The sequence below is a fragment of the Pelophylax lessonae genome (genome assembly GCF_965119305.1).
Source record: "Pelophylax lessonae genome assembly, chromosome: 4".
NCBI classification, from domain to species: Eukaryota; Metazoa; Chordata; class Amphibia; order Anura; family Ranidae; genus Pelophylax; species Pelophylax lessonae.
In genome coordinates, this window is record NC_138771.1 from 71,286,082 (window position 1) to 71,306,700 (window position 20,619).

At 45.2% G+C, this 20,619-nt stretch overlaps 1 protein-coding gene across 4 annotated transcripts in view; it reads right to left on the reverse strand.

Moving 5' to 3' along the window:
- Positions 1-20,619, reverse strand: part of TP53BP1 (tumor protein p53 binding protein 1) — a 197,087-nt gene that overhangs the window by 68,554 nt on the left and 107,914 nt on the right. For all 4 annotated transcript variants that reach the window (XM_082256056.1, XM_082256055.1, XM_082256053.1 and 1 more), the window contains exons 13-15: positions 12,654-12,773; positions 9,682-9,918; positions 4,757-4,820 (exon numbers count right to left, since the gene is read on the reverse strand). In XM_082256056.1, the coding sequence (XP_082112182.1) occupies positions 4,757-4,820; positions 9,682-9,918; positions 12,654-12,773 (421 nt within the window). The remainder of the gene's footprint in view (positions 1-4,756; positions 4,821-9,681; positions 9,919-12,653; positions 12,774-20,619) is intronic.

The window sequence follows — 20,619 nt, forward strand, 5'->3', positions numbered from 1 at the left end:
AGTTCAATCTTTGTTTCACCAGACCAGAGAATTTTTTTAGTCATGATCTGAGAGTCCTTCAGGGAGGCTGTCATGTGCTTTTTACTGAGGAGTGGCTTCCGTTTGGCCACTCCACCATACAGGCCTGATTGGTGGAGTGCTGCAGAGATGGTTGTTCTTCAGAAAGGTTCTCCTCTCCACAGAGAAGCACTGGAGTTCTGTCAGAGTGACCATTGGGTTCTTGGTCACCTCCCTGACTAAGGCCCTTCTCCCCTGATCACTCAGTTTGGCCGGGCAGCCCGCTCTAGGAAGTGTCCTGGTGGTTCCAAACGTCTATTTACAGATGATGGAGGCAACTGTGCTCATTGGGAGCTTCAATGCTGTAGAAACTTTTATGTACCCTTCCCTAGAGCTGTGCCTCGATACAATCCTGTCTCTGAGGTCTACAAGACAATTCCTTGGATTTCATGGCTTTTTTTTGTGCTCTGACATGCACGGTTAACAGTGGGACCTTATATAGGTAGAAAAGTAGGGGTGACCAGCGCTATGGAGTAAAGACCTTAGACAATAGTGAAGGTGTAAGCTGCCAACAACAGAACCCACAAGGGGTTAAAGTGTGAAATAAATAAAAGGAGGTTGTAACGGCACTACCTTAAAGTGAGTAAGTGCTTTAATAAGTGCCAACTTAAAAGAAAGTGCCAATAAAGTAAAATTGTGTCATAAAAATCGTTGGTTTGAAATAAAGTGCACTAGTGGCTTGTGGTGTGACACAGTTAGCTGATTATTAACCTGGGCCCATAAGGTGCGACTTTATAAAGTGCAAGTGCTGTGCTGCATATACTCAATGAGTATGAAACAATGAGTTCCCAAGGTGCGTTTATTTCGTGATAGCCGTTAATAACTTCAGCAAATCATATTAAAATACATAAATAAACCAGTGATTATGTATTAAATGCATAAAAAACAGTGAACATAAAATTATATCCGTGCTGTGCGCGGCGTTTTTATTGCCACTTATGTGAAAAGTAACAAGTTATATGAAAGAAAGAAATAAATGAAAAGAATGGGGTTGCAATTCTTTTGTACATCCACTAGATGTCGCCCCTAAGTATATGACCTGTACTTGAGGAAGAATAGTCGATTGCTTCCGGGGTCCTCCAGTGAGCCGGACTTGGCTTTTAGTACCTCAAATTGGAAGAGAAAGGCCCCATGATGCAGTGTATATTTGTAGCGTGGAAAAGAGAGCAGAAAACTCACGTGAGTTTTCTGCTCTCTTTTCCACGCTACAAATATACACTGCATCATGGGGCCTTTCTCTTACAATTTGAGGTACTAAAAGCCAAGTCCGGCTCACTGGAGGACCCTGGAAGCAATCGACCATTCTTCCTCAAGTACAGGTCGTATACTTCGGGGCGACATCTAGTGGATGTACAAAAGAATTGCAACCCCTTATATAGGTAGGTGTGTGCCTGTCCAAATCAACTGAATTTACCAGAAGTGGACTTCAATCAAGTTGTAGAAGCATCTCAAGGATGATCCGTGAAAACAGGATGCACCTAAGCTCAAATTTTAGTGTCATGGTAAAGGCTGTGAATACTTATGTACGTGATTTTTTTTTTTTTTTTTATAAATTTGCAAAGATTTCAAACAAGCTTCTTTCACTTCGTTGTTATAGGGTATTTTTTGTAAAATTTTATGAATTTATTCAATTTTGGAATAAGGCTGTAACATAACAAAATGTTGAAAAAGTGAAGCGCTGTGAATACTTTACGGATGCACTGTGTATATATATATATATATATATATTATATACACACACACACACACAAACATTCCCCGGACACTTTATTAGTTACACCTGCTCAATAGCTTGGTAACACAAATTGCTAATCAGCTAATCACATGGCAGCAACTAAATGCATTTAGGCATCTAGACGTGGTGAAGACGATTTGCTGACGTTCAAACCAAGCATCAGGATGGGGAAGAAAGGGGATTTAAGTGACTTTGAACATGGCTTGCTTGTTGGCACTAGACGGCACTAGACGGACTGGTCTGAGTGATTAGATATCCAAGATTACAGAGCCCGATTCCCAAACCACTAACCCAGGGACAACCTGGTCTTCTGTGCCAAATTAAATTGTCTGTGGAAGGACTGGGCTGATTTGTTGTAGAGGTCTGGAGTGAAATTTGGCAAATGGAATTGCATTCAAAAGAGGCTACCATTAGACCCCATAGTCTTATGTAAGTGTGGAGAGTTGGACAACTCCTGGACTTGATCCTTTGAAGTTTCACTCTGGCAGTCGGTTCCAGCAACAACTTCTCAGGGTTCACGATCTACCCAAAGGGCTTTGCTGTCTGGACAGTTGAGGCAACATAAAGAAAGTGGCTGAGCCCCCCGGCTGCCCACCCGAACTGTAAAACAGCTGGATGTATCTGTTCACATGCCACAGCTGTGGTGCTTTGCGGCCGTGGCATTTTTAAGACCACATACAGAGTTTAATAAGCGGTACCATGATTGCAGCATTATAGGGTCAAACCAGTAGGAAGTAATATAACACCTCCTCACCGTCAAATACCCTCTGAAAAGCACTGACTGGAAGGCGAGAGCCAGAGATGGGTACAGCTGGGATTTCTGCAGTTCCTGACCTGGAGTGAAGTATTGTTGACGGCTCCTTGGGGTTGCAGCATGCAGGCGCTAACACAGGAAGGACTTGGCTGTGGCTGGGTGGCAGAGTGAAGGGAGAATGTCGGCCACAAAGCCTCCATGCATTAACGATGAGCTCAGACACCAGCGGCCGTTCCTTCAGAGCGCATGCGCCAGTGACGTCACTGGCTGCATATAAGGTAAATATCTCCTAAAAACGGTACATGTTTAGGAGATATTTACAGTACCTATAGGTAAGCCTTATCATAGACTTACCTATAGGTACAACTTGCAGAGGAGGGTTTACTTCCTCTTTAAAGAACAAGTCCAGGCAACACCTAACGCTAAACCTACTCTGTGCCACATTCTAAACCTAATCCAACTAACCCTGTAAAGCAAAAATTGCTGTACTTGCCTTTTCTGCACCTGATCAGGTCCGTTCTTCAGCGGTGGAAGCTGGGTGCAGGAGAGGACTGACAAGGCTGTGAAATGAATGGGAAATTACGTCACCCATAGACTTACTATGGGGCTTCTGTTGTCAAGTGGCTCTCCTGAACTCGCCTCCACGCAGAAACCGCAGCTGACAGCTCAGCATGGGACTGGATCGGCTGTAGAATAGGCAAGTACAATGATTTTTGCTTTACAGGGTTAGATAGATTAGGTTTAGAATGTGGCACAGAGCAGGTTTTGTCTTGGTTAGGTTTTGCCTGGACTTATCCTTTAACTTTAGTAACCGTTATGAGATTTTGATTTTATGCATAATTACTTTTATGCATTTTTGTTCTAGCCGTGTATTTTTAGGGAAGGCAAAAGCATACTGGTTGATGTACTGAGTGGTTCTATTAGGAAGCAAAAAGCATTTCCATCTTAGAAATTAAGAGGTTTTTTTTTTTTTTTTTTTTTTTTTATTGAAAAACCCCAACCTGTGGCATTAACCACTTGCCGACTGCCTAACGCCGATCTACGTCGGCAGTCAGCCCCTCACAGGCAAAGTGACGTAGGGCTACGTCACTAGCTTGTGAGGGTCTAGGGAGCGAGCGCGCGCCCCCGGAGGCGCGCTCCCGCTCCCGCGTGGTCACGGACCCCCCCGCGCGTGTGACCGGCGGACCCGATGTCCGCCGGTCACTCGGCGATCGGCGGGGGAGAGGGAGAATGTCAGGCAGCCTGTGTAAACAAGCTGCCTGTCATTCTCCTTGCTGTTAGGATACTGATCACTCGGATCTAGTATGTAGATCCGTTGATCAGTGTCCATACAGCTCAAGCCCCAGCCAATCACAGTAGAAAGCACGCCCCTAGGGATACACACAGCCCCTCCCTCCCAAATAAAGTTAACCCCTTCACTACCAGTGTATTTTTACAGTAACAGTGCATATATATAGCACTGATTACTGTAGAAATGTCACTGGTAACCCCAAAAGTGTCAAAAATGTCAGTCAAGGGTCCGATCTGTCCGCACCAATGTCGCAGTACGGCAAAAAAAAAAAATCGCAGATCGCCGCCATTACGCGTTAAAAAAAAAAACAACAAAAATGACAGAAATCTTTCCCTTTGTTAGTAAACGCGATAACTTTTGCGCAAACCAATCAAGATACGCTTTTTGCGATTTTTTTACCAAACATAGGTAGCATAAAACAAATTGGCCGAAAAAGTAAAAAAATTTTGATTTTTAAATTTTTTTTTTGGGGAATTTCATATAAAAAAATGTGAAAAATATTGCTATTTTTGCAAAATTGACGCTCTTTTTTTGTTTATAGCGCGTGATCAAAAAATCGCACAGGTGATCAAATACCACCAAAAGAAAGCTCTGTTTGTGGGAAAAAAAGGACGCCAAATTCGTTTAGGTACAGCGTCGCACGACCGCGCAATTGTCCGTTAAAGTCACGCAGTGCCGAATCGCAAAATACCCCCTGGTCGGAATGGGGGTAAAATCTTCCGGGGCTTAAGTGGTTAAACCATGTCATGCATTTAGTCTCCCCTCTCATCTCAAGAACGCAATTTAAATTACAAGAATGCAAATAAAGGAGAACACATTTTTGCTTTTTCTATATGTCTAATGTATTAATTTATACATGGATTTTTGTTTTAAAGGGCTTTTAGTCTAACTGCTTTACATAGCAACAATGATGCATTACCTGGCAACATCTCCAGCAACAGCAGCTGTTCCATTTGTCCTCTCAGTAGCAGCAGCAGCAGGTTCTGAACATGCAAACATAAGGAGGCACATAAAACAAGTTAATATGAAATTCAATGTTATTATTAACTTAACACCCACATTTTCTTATAAAATACACTTCAAAAAGTGACCGTCACATGTAAAGTGCAATCATGTGTTGCAGGACAAACTAAAGAAATAACTAATAACTTTTTACTGCAAAAATTCATGTCAGCATTACAGAAAAATCATTATCTGAGGTCTCATCTACCTATGCATAATCAGAGGATACTTTTAGTGAACACTGCATGATCAAAAGATCAGTAGATCCAGATATAGGCAGCTTAATGGGGGCATTTCACTTTCATTAGGAAAAAAAATGATATAGCCTATAAAATTGCCACACAAGCTATTATGTAATTTATAGTTTTTTTTAAAATTACCTTTCTAATTTAATTTGAGTCCGCTGTAATTTCCAAAATTGTAAAAAAAATGAAATGCAATATGCAAGCTGGATGCATTCTGTACACAGCTACTATACGGATCTCACCCTGGAAGTGTCATTTCCTGCTTGTGTGATTGGCTCATTGATTTTCTTGAATTCTGAACGAAGATTGAAGTAAAATTTTAGGCATAATCTGCAATAGGAGCTTCATTTTATTTGCGATACTTCCTAAGGGTTAAAGTGGTAATAAAAAGGTAAAAGTTTTTCTACCTTAACCACTTGCCACCCGCCCACCGTCAAATGACGGCGAAGTGGTGCAGCTATTGTTCTGGGACACCAGAACAGCTTCACTCGCACGCCGATCGTGGCCACGCCGTGTTTCTAGGACACGTCATGAACCTGATCTTGGTAGACATGGCTCTTTAACCATGTGATCGGCTGTGTCCAATTACAGCGGTCACATGTAAATAAGTGCCGTTTATCGTCTCTCCTCGCCTCACACTGTCAGAGTGTGAGGCAAGGAAAACCGATCAGCGGCTCCTCCTCACAGGGAGACCAGGACAGGTAATCAGGGCACTGATAATCAGTGCCCTGATTACAAAAAAGTGAATAACAGTGCCAATCAGTGCCCACAATCAGTGCCTGCTCATCTAGGCACTGACTGGCAGCACTATGGGCAAGGATTGTTGGCACTGATGGTGCTGCCCATCAGTGCCGCCTGTCAGTGCTGCCTCTCAGTGCCCATCAGTATGGCATATTAGTACCTCCTCATCAGCGCCACCTCATCAGTGCACATCAGTGAAGGAGAAAAATTATTTTTTTCAAAATTTACTCACAGAAAGTAAGAAAAAAAACATTTTTTTTTCAAATTTTTTTTTTTGTAAGAAATAAAAAACCCAGCGGTGATTAAATACCACCAAAAGAAAGCTCTATTTGTGTAAAAAAAAAAGATAAAAATGTAATCCGCGCAATTGTAATTCAAAGTGTGACAGCACTGAAAGCTGAAAATTGGCCTGGGCAGGAAGGGGGTTAAAGTGCCCGGTGTTGAAGTAGTCAATGCAGGTTACCTTTTAATCGTAGCTTCCCGAGCAGAGCGGTGTCTTCCCATAGGAAGTGGCTTTCTATGGGGGCACCAGAAAAAAAAAACGATCGGGGGGGTGGGGGGGGGGTTGTTTTGCTCTGCAAAACTTCCACAGAGCAGCTAAGTATGACATGTTTATTTTATTGAGAAAAAAAACCTTAAAGCATTACACTTTATTCACTTCTAAAGGAATGCAGACAGCGCAATTTTCCTCATTAGAACACTGAAAGTGTTCAAATAACCACGTGGTTATAATGTTCCTACCTATTCAGGAACATATACAGCTTTTTTACTTCAGAACAGAAAAATTTTGAAAGTAGGTTTGTTAAAATTCTTGCAATGTACACAGATATCAACCAGAGGGGACGGCTTTTTTTTCTATTAACAAAATCAAAGCTACACTTTTAAACAAACTAGTCCCTTGAACCAGGGAATTAAGGTTTAGTCTTGGTTCACACTACGTCGCGACTTCGGCGCGACTTGCAGGGACTTCATAAAATGAATGTCTATGCAAGTCGCACCAGGTCGCCCCGAATTAGTATAGGACCCTTTTTCTAAGTCGGAGCGACTTGTGTCGCTCCTATTAGAACCGTTCCTGTACTATCCAAGGACCGCGACCAAGTCTCCTGACAAGTCGTATTAGTGTGACCCGGCACTTAAACTTTAGGTGTTTTTTGTTTTTTTAAACATAGTTACATTGGTCCAGCTCGGACCAAAGTATACATCATATCCTATAGCTGGCTGATCCATGTGAAAGTGAAGAATCACTGTAGTAGCCACCGCTACTACAGTGAGGCTCGCCATTTTCCAGGTCCCATGCCGAGTAGTTACCCTGCCGCATAGTAACCACAGTAGGTCGGCACCCTGCCTCCTTACTTCATCCAATCAGAGAAAGCTTCGCATTCATTGGGAGAAATGCAAAGCATTCTTTGAATGGTACCTGTGCCAAGCGATCTCTTGCATTCACTATGCAGCAGAACAGCCACTCGGCACAGGACCCGAAATACAGGGAGGATCACTATTGTACTATTGATCACACACTATTGTACTATTGATCACACACTATTGTACTATTGATCACACACTATTGTACTATTGATCACACAGTACTGGCTGCTACTACAGGGATTCTTGGATTTCACAGAATTAGGCCAGGTATGGAAATTGCATATTTACATTTATCCAAACTGGACCAAAGTAACTATGCAAAAACCCCTTATCTTGAATTCAGTTTTGAACAGACAGTCTCTGGAATCCAAGAACTTGCTGTGTAAAGTGGCATCTACCCGCTGGCAGCTTCATAAACACAGTGTATAATCCTAGCAATTCGGGGGGTGGGGGGGGGGGGGCAAAGCATCCGATACACCTGGATACACCACTTCCTTTGCAAAGTCTTTTGAGTCTAGCGTCCGATTTACTTTAAGCTACATGCAGATATCCATTTCCCTCTACATTCAGTTTGATCTAGCCCTTCCAACCTCCCAAGTGTATGTATTGGTCACTAATATACACTGATTGTGACAGACCCAACCAGCACACGGGGCTTTTGGAGTGGACTGCAGGTTGCTTCTTGCCTGACTATGGGCCCCAGCTTTTGAGGGGGCTCTATCCTTAAGAGGTGTGTGCCTGAAGAACCCTTGGAGTGGTCTTGTTTAAGATTCAGGTCCATGTCTGCCCAAAACAGACTGAGAACTGGAGTACCCAGATACATATTAGGGGCCCCTATGCCCAAACCAGCAATTACTGCTTTATAGACAGACTCACAGCAGATGTCATTATAATCAGCTCAAACCAACCTAATACTGGAGTCTCCTGCTATCATCTGTTTAATAAAGGGGAGCTCTAGTCAAGAAAATAAAAGTCAGCAGCTACACATACTGTAGCTGCTGACTTTTATTACAAAGATACTTACCTGTCAAGGAATCCCGTGCTGTTGGTACCCCGAACAGGTTTGTAAATTTGCTTTGGGTGCAGGCGTCGGCATTGTAAGTAAAACTGGCAGTGAAGCCTTTAAGCATCCACAGCTGTTTTCCAACTGTGCATGTGCGAGTCAAGCTGTGCTTTCTGAATGGTCCCGCCGTCTTCTGGGACCTATGTGTGTCCCAGAAGGCAGCGGGGGGTGGGAGGAGAAGGTGCAGTGATCTTACCCAGGATTTTGAGCGGTTCCTGTCAAAACCAGGTACACACTCCACCCCCAAAAAAAAGGGTGCAAACCCATTGCGTGCCTCCTAGGTGTGCATTCCCCTTGTTAATTGAGTCACCTATTGTTTTCTCTGTCTGCTCATCTCTTGGAGAGGTGATGAATATTGTGACCACTTTACCTTAACGAACCATTGTGTGATATGCGTTTTAGCTTATGATAATGTGCAATGTACTTTGTGTATCCAGGGTCGTGGGCTGGGTGCCTAACAGTCTGGGCACCCAGGTTTAAGTGACTAGTTATAATTATTTGCTAGATGTGGATTAGCATACTGTTTATGTTGGTTGTTCCTTAGATGTGCTGCATACAGTTTGCATTGGTTAGGATAATGTGATCAAATTCTTACCTGATCTTGCATGGTATTGTGCGAATTTACAATAAAAAGTTCCAGTTTGCACCCAAGCTAGTGTTGTCTAGATCTTGGGTGCTTAGCTATAATACCTGGTTCCAGACTGGAGGAAGCTGTATACTGATGGAAGCACCCAAGCTGGGTGCTGGATGGTTCCAACACACTGATCATATTAAAAAATCAAACATGATGCTCGGGGAGGTGGTGCAGCAGGGCAAGCATGCATAGATCTCCAAATCTATTGATCATTTTGATTTATGGTTTTCACTAATGGTAACCTCTCCTTATGACTTTTTTTAAAATCATATGCCAAAAGAAGAGTAACCGGAGTACCCATGCTAATTTTATAGCTGGCAGCAAGTGGCCAATTTCAGACATATTGGATCAATTTTGGACTTGCATTCTATACACCTAACTGGTAGTACTGCATGCAGCTAATTTTCTACTTTGCAACAGCTAGTCATGTCCAATATATCCCCCAAATACAGAGAATAAATTTAATCTTACTACTGTGTACTGATTCGTCATGTACAAACAGCACAAAATAACTTTAGCATGAGAGCTAGCAAATATGAAAAATTCTACAGATAGTTACACAAAAGGGCTATTCTATGAAAACTGGAGTAAACAGAGCCGTTGTCCATAGCAGCCAGATTACGGGTTTCATTTTTGTTTGCTATAGGCAATAGTTGTACCTTTCTTTAGTCTATATCCTAAAATAGAACCGGATTGCTTCAAGTAACAGATCTTTTTCATAATTTCCAGTTTTCATGAATCAGACCCTCAGGCTGTCCTGAGAAGTGGATTTCATTTTTTTTTTAGCTTCTTACTTTCCAAGTTAAACTGTGGAGCCCCATCGCTCTCCTCATTAACGGGTGTGATCAGTTTCATTCTCAGACACAGCTTTCCATCACCATCAGAGGCAGATCCAGAACTTCCCTTTTCGCTTTCCTCAGACACATCTGTGGTCACCATGGCACTCTCTACTGTGACATTGTTGCTTGCCACCGTGCTCTCAGCTGTAACATCACTGGTTGCCAGGGTGCTGTCTGGACAGCCTCCAACCTCTGAAACAGCAGAAATTCAACATTTTCAACAAAAAAAACTTTTTTTTTTTTTTTTTTAAACCCCAAATCTTATTTTCATTTAGGAGTATAATCCTAAAATGAATGCAACTTAACAGAGGAAGAAAAAGTGAATAAATGACCAAAAGATATGAAATACAACAAAAATAACAGGTGCTATATATATATATATATATATATATATATATATATATATATATATATATATATATATATATAATAAAAATTGTACCTGCTAAAAAAGTGCTTTCCAAGGAGGCTGCAGAGTATTAGTATCAGATCGCGGGTGCAAAGTCCAGTTCCTGCAGACTTTTAGCATTGCTATCTGTCCGTACCTCGTATGGGCAGACAGCTGCCTGAAAGCAGGAAGAATAATGGACTACAAAGACACTCATCAGTGCCCTCGCAACATTAGCATTAGGTATTTATTCACAGGAAACTGAATAAATGATGTGGTTGTGTGGGCGGAGTCCCACAATGCCAAGCCGTTTTCAAATAGTGATAGAGGGTGCAGGGAGAGCATTTCCGGCCCACTGTCACAGGCAGCCTAAAAACGGGTAGAACATGCGCAACATGTTCCAAAAGTGAACTTATCCTTTAACCGCTTCCTTACCGTTGGATGTCATATGACGTCCTGGGCTTTAAGTGGCAATATCTGAATGATGGGTGCAGCTGCAGGCATCATTCAGATATTTTTTTTTTTAGCCAGAAATTAACTTCACCATAAGAACAATTATAGCGGCTCTTCCGCCGCTTGATTGTTCTTACAGGCGGCAGGAGGAGACATCACCCCCCCCCCCCCACCCTCCTGTGCTTCTACCGGCTCGCCCAGGCGATCGGCGAGCCAGAGAGGAAATCTGCCACCGGCGGAAGTACACTATAGACACTGCCAAGGACCAGATGGTCCCCGGCAGTCTCTGACTCTCGGAGTCCTGGGTGCGGCGTGATGACATCATGCCCGGGCACAATGTGATGACGTCACGCCCGGCCTGGCAGTTGTGAATACGGCCGTGATCTCGGCTGGATAGCCGATATTTTTTTTATTTTTTTTATTTCAGGCTTTCCAGCCTTTATAAGAGATCTGAGGTCTTTGACCCCAGATCTCTCCATAAAGAGGACCTGTCATGCACTATTTCTATTACAAGGAATGTTTACATTCCTTGTAATAGGAATAAAAGATAAAAAAATAAGAGATAAAAAGGGAAGTGTAAAAAATAAAATAAAAAAAAAAAAAACAAAATTTAAAGTGCCCCCGCAGAAGCGAATGCATGCATACAATCGCAACCACATATGTAAATGGCGTTTAATCCATACATGTGAGGTATTGCCGCGAATGTTCGAGCAAGAGCAACAATTCTAGCCTAAGACCTCCTCTAACTCTAAACTGGAAACCTGTTAAAATGTTAAAAGCGTTGCCTATAGAGATTTTTAAGTACCGAAGTTTGGCGTCATTTCACACAAGTGTGCGCAATTTTAAAGCGTGACATGTTCGGTATCTATCAACTCTGCGTAACATCACCTTTCACATTATACAAAATAAATAAAATCGGGCTAACTTTAGGGTTTTGTTTAATTCATAAGTTTTTTTTTTTTTCCAAAAGAAATGTGTGTAAAAAAGTGCAGGGTACAATGGCACCCCCCCCCCCCCCACCATAATGAAGCATCACTACAACGCCCTGTACTCTGTGTATTGATGTAAAGTGGCATTGATATCATGTGTGCAGCACTGCTCTTTGCATCATCCAGGACTGCCCGCCGCCAGGAAAGATTCAAAGAGAGAGGACCAAACATGTAATATGTCTAGCCAAAAGACAAAAAAAAAAAAAAATTAATAAATACTGAGGAATACTCAGGGGGAAAGGAAGAGGGAGGCTTAATGGGAGGGAGGGGGGTGCTTTGAGTTAGGTTATGGTGCATTTATTCTACCATCAACATATTCATGAAAGATAATAAAGCACTTTTATTTTGCTAGTCTGTCCAAATTTTTTATTCACCCACAATCAAAAATGTAACAAGTTAAGCTAATCATACACTGTTCCTTTGAAGAAACTGATCCCTCCATCCAAACAATGGAGTATCCCTGGATAGAATGGAGGAATCCCCTCTGGGACATTGCATTCTGACAACGACCCCCCCACTGCTATTAGAATACACTGATTAGTGGCTGTAGTGATTTACATTTTTCCAACATGTCCATTTTACAGAAGTTGATTAAACGTTTGAATTCTGTTGAGCAGAAACTGCTACACACTGACCAAAATTCGGCTGATCCCTGCTGAACCGACCGAATATCGGTCACTGTATGGCCAGCTTAAGAAACAGAAGATCTCAAAAACAAACCTAGGACCGAATCGCCACCACTGCGCTAGAAAAAGACCAACTAATCTGCTTGAATAAAAACCAGACCCTGAACATTAAACATATTCCTGTAAGTATGCTTTCCTTTAGAGATAAAGAACATTTTCCTGTGACTGTCCTCCTGATTTATGATTTTAAGTATGCTGTAAAGAAACCATCTTTATTTCATGTATTAGCTATAAAGGAGAGACTCACACTGGAGAATCGAAACCTTCAGTCCTTGATTACACCAATAAAATAGGTTTATGTGGTGGATTTAAAGAAAACCTGTATTTTGTGTGCCTCACAGCAACTTAAAAGACCAAAAAGTATTCTAGTATAGTATTGTAATAAATTGTAGACCTACAACGTAAACTCACCGATTGGGGTACTATGCCTTCTTGGTCCCCGTTTCAACTGACCAATCATGGGCGGGGTAACAGTGCTTACCGGCTGAATAAGGTCCCCTTCTTTTGGCAAGGTAAAGTGGAACGGCGTTTCTGGAAGTATAAACAGTCTTTGAGACATAAAAAAAATTAGGACTTTTACTAATTACTAAATTAGCTTTTACTAATTTAAAACCGGATACAGTTTGGTATTTCAGTCATAGCGGACAATGAAGATGCCTCTAACTTCATGCATTTATGCCTTTGTGGAAGAAGTTACCACTAGGGATGCACCGATCCGACTTTTTTGGACCCGATACCGATATCGTTCGTGAAATCACTGATACCGGAACCGATCAGGAGCTACACACAAAGCAAGCGGCTGCAATATAGAGCAAAGCCGCTGGTTCATGTGTACGGCTCCTCCATTCACAGGCGGAGTGCATCTGATATCACTCTGCCTGTGAGCCGGACCTATACAGGGAGTTGCGGCTCCCCTCCCATACTACTACTGCACCTAGTAAGGGATGGCTGAGCCGTTACCAAGCAAAAACCGGATCAGCCAGTGGATCGGTCAATGTTACCGATCCCCCGATCCAGCTAAAATGGCCATATCGGCGCTGATATCCGATGCGAATACCGGATCGGTGCATCCCTAGTTACTACCAGACCATTCATTTCAAAAACAATCTTCCCATAAGAGTATATATGTACATAACACATTTGAGGCATGGTGTTTACCAGCAAAACAATTCCTTGTGTAGACATCTAAAAGCCCTGAGACTGAAGCGTGTCGCCATCTTGGATATGATGTCAGCAGGCCCTGCAGACTTAAAGCTGCACTCAAGTGACAATATGCCATAGAGTCTACGGTGTTCCCCTTTGCTCCAACCCCAGGTGCTACATTAAAAGGTTATGTAGAGAGTGAAGTTGGAGATGCTGGGCCAGCATGGACAGTAATTACAGAGGGAGGAGCTATGCTAAGGAATTGGCACCTTCTGTTGTGTTCATTTTCTAGCAAGTTTATCGAAAGAAAACAAACACACTGAGCATTTAAATTGCTTGCTTTTTCTTGCATTGCTTAAGTTGGTGACAGGGACTTATTATAAAACAGATTTAAATATTAAATAAATAAAAGCGTTCAACGAGTTGTTGTGTTGGCCATAGCAACCAGATTCTTGGTTTAATTTTCCAAAAATGACAAAAGATACATGAAAGAATGATGTCAAAATCCATCCACAACCTATGCCAGTGATGGCGAACCTTGGTACCCCAGGTGTTCTGGAACTATATTTCCCATGATGCTTATGCACTCTGCATTGTAGTTGAGCGTCATGGGAAATGTAGTTCCAAAACATCTGGGGTGCCAAGGTTCACCATCACTGACCTATGCACACACTGGTAAACAAGTCCTACAGTGTTCTACCAGTTAAAGGATAAGTTCACGTTTCGTAACAGGTTACACCCACATTTAGGGACCAGCCCCCGCATCTCCCTCCTCGCTAGCGGTCACAATTATTTAAAAAATATGGTCATGCAGAGCTCCGCTCCCACCTGGCCACATCACTGATTGACAGGGCTATGTGCATTGAAAATAATGGCACCTGCTGCTGTCATGTCTCCTGTGAAAGCAGGAACTGAAGGGAGTCATGCTGTAGCCGAGACAGCATTGGAACAGTGACAGGAGTCAGGTAAGGGTGGGGTGGGTGGAACAAATAGTAGGGAGTTTTTTGCCTTAAAGTGGAGTTCCACCCATTTTCGTAACTTTAGATGTATGTAATCCCCTTTAAAACGACTTTTACCAATGGAAACTTTTTTTTTGCTAGTAAATACCTTATTTTCTTGTTTATTCCTCCTCTCCTCACTTCCGGGTCCGATCGGCGATGACGTCATTCGGCGATTCGCAGTGTGTGCTGGGATGTATTCCATGCCAGAAATCTTGCAGTATTACCCAGGAGCTGAGCTGTACTGTGTGTATTCAGGCCGTGACCTGCCCCGCCTCCTCTCAGTGAGTTGTACTGTATGCATTGTATTCAGGATGTGCTCTGCCCCGCCTCCGTCCCCTCTCAGTGAGCTCAGTGAGGATATAATGCTTTCAGTCCTCGCTCACTGAGAGGAGGCGGGGCAGAGAACGGCCTGAATACAATGCATACAGTACAACTCACTGAGAGGAGGTGGGGCAGGTCATGGCCGGTCACGGCCTGAATACACACAGTACAGCTCAGCTCCTGGGTAATACTGCGAGATTTCTGGCATGGAATACATCCCAGCACACACTGCGATTCGCCGAATGACGTCATCGCCGATCGGACCCGGAAGTGAGGAGAGGAGGAATAAACAAGAAAATAAGGTATTTACTAGCAAAAAAAAAAAAAAAAGTTTCCATTGGTAAAAGTCGTTTTGAAGGGGATTACATACATCTATGTAATCCAACGTATTAAAAATGGGTGGAACTCCGCTTTAACGCAAAGAATGCAATAAAGTGGTTGTAAAGGCTAAAGGTTTTTTACCTTCATGCATTCTATGCATGAAGGTAAAAAAACCTTAAAGCGGAGTTCCACCCATTTTTAATAGGTTGGAATACATAGCTGTATGTAATCCCCTTTAAAATGGCTTTTACCAATGGAAACTTTTTTTTTTTTTTTTTGCTAGTAAGTACCTTAATTTCGGCATTATTGCTCCTCTCCTCACTTCCTGGTCCGATCGGCGATGACGTCATTCGGCGATCCGCAGTGTCTGCTGGGATGTATTCAATTCCAGAAATCTCGGAGTAGCTGTATCTGTACTAAGCCGTGCCTTCCCCGCCTCCGCCCCGCCTCCGCCCCGCCTCCGCCCCGCCTCCTCTCATTGAGTTGCATTGTATGAATGTATTAAGGCCGTTCTCTGCCCTGCCTCCGCCCCGCCTCCTCTTACAAATCAATGAGAGGAGGCGGGGCAGAGGCGGGGCAGAGAACAGCCTTAATACATTCATACAATGCAATTCAATGAGAGGAGGCGGGGCGGAGGCGGGGCAGAGAACAGCCTTAATACATTCATACAATGAAACAATTAGAGGAGGCGGGGCGGAGGCGGGGCAGGCACGGCTCAGTACAGATACAGCTACTGCGAGATTTCTGGAATAGAATACATCCCAGCAGACACTGCGGATCGCCGAATGACGTCATCGCCGATCGGACCAGGAAGTGAGGAGAGGAGGAATAAAGCCGAAATTAAGGTATTTACTAGCAAAAAAAAAAAAAAAAAAAAAAAAGTTTCCATTGGTAAAAGCCATTTTAAAGGGGATTACATAGATCTAAAGTTCCGAAAATGGGTGGAACTCCACTTTAAGCATGCAGCTTCCCCCACAGCCTCCTTAATACTTACCCGAGCCCTATCGCAATCCAGCGATGTGCAAGAGACCAGCTGCTCTCTCAGGTCTCTGCCTCCTCATTGGCTACCGCTGCTGGCAATCACAGCCAGAGAGGAAGAAGTGGGGGGGAAGGGCCGAGCCACGTTCTGGGTTTCATATGGACACACAGAGCAGGGATAGGGAGCAAGCATGCACAAGTGCGCCTATAGCAACCAGCTTTGTATTGGGACACTCGGAGAAGAGAAGGAGCCAGGAGCATTGACCGGGGACCCAAGAAGAGGAGGATCGGGACTGCTCTGTGCAAAACCATGTAAAACATGTTTGTTTGATTTTCTTAATATTTGTACCTTTAATATCACTTTAAGGTAAATAAAGCCTTTTGTGTTTAGAACCACTTTAAATAGTCCTTGTAAAATTAACTCTACCAAGCCAAATACAAGTGACAGAAAACACATTCAACCCAAGGACCATAACGTTTGAATATAAATCTACTGACCTAAGTTTAGCTGGTTGCCAACGCAAGCAAATAACGGAATTTTTGTAAAATCTTACCGTAAAATTCCTTTCTCTGAGTCCTCCGACAGTCGCCGCCACTTCATAATCGTCACTAATGGGGTAATTGACCTTTGCTTCGCAGGAGTAGCTAGGCAACAAGATTTGTTAATATCAAACCTTTTAGCATATCACACCCCTAGGGGGTGGTCCCCTCAGTCAATACCTCCCTGCTTCCAGCATTCTCAACTCAGTTTCAGTAGCATAGCAGTAGAGTACATAAACAAACCCCAAAAGAGAGGAGGGGGCGGCGACTGTCGGAGGACTCAGAGAAAGGAATTTTACGGTAAGATTTTACAAAAATTCCGTTTTCTCTTACGTCCTCCAACAGTCGCCGCCACTTCATAGTCTTCACTAATGGGGACGTCCCAGAGCAGTGTAGACATGAGGGGTGGGAAAGAAACGCAGCCGCGCCCAAAGCAACGCAGTACCCACATCAGAGAAAGGAACCTTACCAAAGTAAGAGAACCAACCTGGCAACAGGAAAAAGTGCTCAACAGGAGCAACAACCCAGGAAGAACAAGTAACCAAGGGGTAAAAACACCCCAACAGCCAAGGGCCCAAACAAGGGACCCTAAGGCACTGCCGCACTAAGAACTTTACGGCCAAAGGAAGCATCTGCAGATGCCTGAACATCCATTTTGTAAAATTTTGAGAAGGTGTGAACGGACGACCAAGTCGCCGCCTTACACACCTGGGCCACAGAAGCCTGATGACGACAGGCCCAAGACGTACTCAGAGATCTGGTAGAGTGCGCCTTCACAGGGAAAGGAGGAACCTTCCCCCTCAAAGCATAGGCTTGCACAATCGTCTGTCTAATCCATTTGGCGATGGTAGCAGCCGACGCCGCCATGCCCTTTCAAGGTCCCTCGGGAAGGATGAATAGGGAATCCGACTTGCGAAAGGACTTAGTCGATGACAGGTAAACCCTGATCGCCCGATCAACATCCAAGGCATGCAAAGCCACCTCCTTCGGATGCTTAGGCTTCGCGCAAAGCGAAGGCAAGACAATGTCCTCATTCAGGTGAAATTCCGAGATCCTCTTCGGAAGAAAGGAAGGGTTAGGTCGCAAGACCACCTTATCCAAGTGAATCACCAAGTAGGGAGAGCTGCAGGACAAAGCGGCCAGCTCCGACACCCTGGGAGCCGAAGTGATCGCCACCAAAAAGGCAACCTTCTTGGACAACAGAGACAACGAGATCTCCCTGATCTTTTCAAAGGGAGCCTGTTGTAACACGGACAGAACCAAGTTCAAGTCCCATGGAGGCAAAGGTTCCCTCCTAGGAGGGGCCAAATGTCGCACCCCCTGAACAAAGGTGCTAACCAATGAATTAGACGCCACAGGGCGTTGAAAAAGAACGGCCAGCGCAGAAATCTGACCCTTAATTGTGGCCAGCGCCAAACGCTGGTCCACTCCAGTTTGGAGGAAAGCCAACACTCTCGACAGAGTATGAGCGAGGGGAATACCCCCTGGACTCACACCAGGCAAAGTACGCTTTCCAAGTGCGGTAGTAAATTTTTCCCGAAGAGGCTTTTCTAGCCTAGATCAAAGTGGGAATGACCTCAGGGGAGAGACCCCTATCCTTCAGGACCTGGCTTTCAACAGCCAGGCCGTTAAAGCCAGCGACTGTAAAGCAGGATGGAATATCGGCCCTTGAGACAGAAGGTCTTCCCGAAGCGGCAGGCGCCACGGAACGTCGACTGCCAGATTTACGAGGTCTGCGTACCAAGACCGGCGAGGCCAGTCCGGTGCCACCAGAATCACTGCGTGCGGTTCCGAGGCCAACCTGCGAAGCAGCCTGGACGGCAGCTGAATCGGTGGAAAGGCATACAGACGATACTGATGCCAGGGCGCCACTAACGCGTCTGAGGCGTCTGCCCGAGGATCGCGCGTCCTTGCCACGAACCTTTCCACCTTGTTGTTCAGACGAGACGCGAACAGGTCCACATCCGGAAGACCCCACTTCGCGCACAACATCTGGAAGACATCCGGGTGAAGGGACCATTCTCCCTGGTCCAGGGTCTGGCGACTCAAATAGTCCGCCTGCCAGTTCTCCAACCCCGGAATGTGCACAGCCGTTATCGCTGGGACATGCGTCTCGGCCCACGACAGAATGTCGTTTACTTCCCGAGCAGCACGGGCACTCCTGGTGCCCCCTTGATGGTTGATGTAGGCCACCGCTGTGGCATTGTCCGTCTGAACCCGAACCGGACGGCCCTGAAGCCGTTCCGACCAATGCAGAAGGCAAAGTTTTATCGCTCGCAATTCCAGAATGTTTATCGGAAGAGACGACTCCTCCTCCAACCAAGTTCCCTGGGCGGACAGAACGCCCAGAAAACCACCCCAGCCCGACAGGCTGGCATCCGTGGTGAGCACCGTCCATGACAAGGGACGGAAGGACTTGCCCCCCGACACCGCCGGGGACTGGAGCCACCACAAAAGACCCCTTCGGGTGTGGCGGCTCAACGAGATCCGCAGATCCAGAGATTGCGGACGCCCGTCCCACTTGGCCAAGATCTCCGCCTGAAGACCCCGCGTGTGAAACTGGGCGAAGGGAATCGCCTCGAAAGCCGAGACCATTAGACCTAGACATCTCATACATATCCGGAGGGAAGAGCACTGAGTGTCCCTGAGGGACCTGACCTCGTCCTGAAGTGTCCGGAGCTTGTCTTCCGGCAGGAAGACCTTCGCTTGAGCAGAGTCCAGGATCATCCCCAGGTAGTGAAGACGAACCGACGGACACAACGTTGATTTTGGAAAATTTATCGTCCAACCAAACTCCTGCAGAGTCTGCATCGTGGTGGACAGGTCGTTCACCAGGCCCTGACTGGTCGCAGACCGAAGCAAGATATCGTCCAGATATCCCAAGACAGAGACGCCCTGGGCTCTCAAAGCCAGGACCGGCGTAAGCACCTTGGTGAAAACCCGCGGAGCCGAAGCGAGACCGAAGGGTAACGCCACGAATTGGTAATGATCCTCCGCAATAGCGAATCAAAAGGTACCTCTGGTGACCCTCGAAAATGGGGATGTGAAGGTACGCATCTCCTTCAGGTCGATGGAGGCCATGAGTTCCCCCGGAACCAGGGCAGCCACCACTGAGCGTAGGGATTCCATGCGGAACTTGCGAACCCGCACAAAGCGGTTCAGAGCTTTCAAGTCCAGAATCGGACGTACCTTGCCCTCCTTTCTGGGCACAGTGAACAGATTGGAGTAGAACCCCCGAAATCTGTCCCGATGAGGCACCGGAACCACCACTCCCTGGGCCCGCAGGTCCCTCACCGCCAGGTGCAGATCCTGCAACGCTCCGGAGACAGCTGAAGATTTGAGGGAAAAAATCTGCTCGCCGGCCGAGAGAGAAACTCGATCTTGTATCCAGATCGAACGATTTCCTGAACCCACCTGTCCCGAATGCGGGCCAGCCAGGGTTGAAGCAAACTGAGCAAACGTCCCCCCACCCCAGAACCGGGTGAGGGCGCCTCTTCAGGCCGAATTGGTATGGGCAGCGGACCCAGACTGGCCGGACTTCTGCTTACCTGCCCACGGCTTCTTCTGGGAGCCTTGGCCCTTGAAGGGCTTGCCCTTGTATTGCGACCGAAAGGCACGAAAGGACCCCTGAGAGGGCGTAAACGAGGTATTCTTCTTACCGCGAACAAACTTATTCTTGTGAGTTTGGGGCAAGAGAGTACTCTTACCCCCGGAAATTCCCTTTATCAGAGTATCCAAAGACTCGCCAAAAGGGCGAGATCCCGCGTAGGGAAGATTAGCTAGAGTCTTGCGAGAGGATTGGTCAACATTTCAGCCATATCAGGCGACGGTTCAACACCGCTACACCGGAGAGACGTGCAGCCAAAGGGACTAAATCCAAGTCCGCATCGCACAAATACATGACACCCTGATGAATTTGATCTACCATAGCCGACGTTGTCGGCGGAACAGAGTCAGCCACCAGGGTGCGCCTGAGCACCTGCGTCCAATCCGCAATAGCTTGGGCTGCCATAATGGAAGCAAAAATAGGCTTCAGCATAGAACCAGCAACCGTATAAGAATGACGGGCCAGA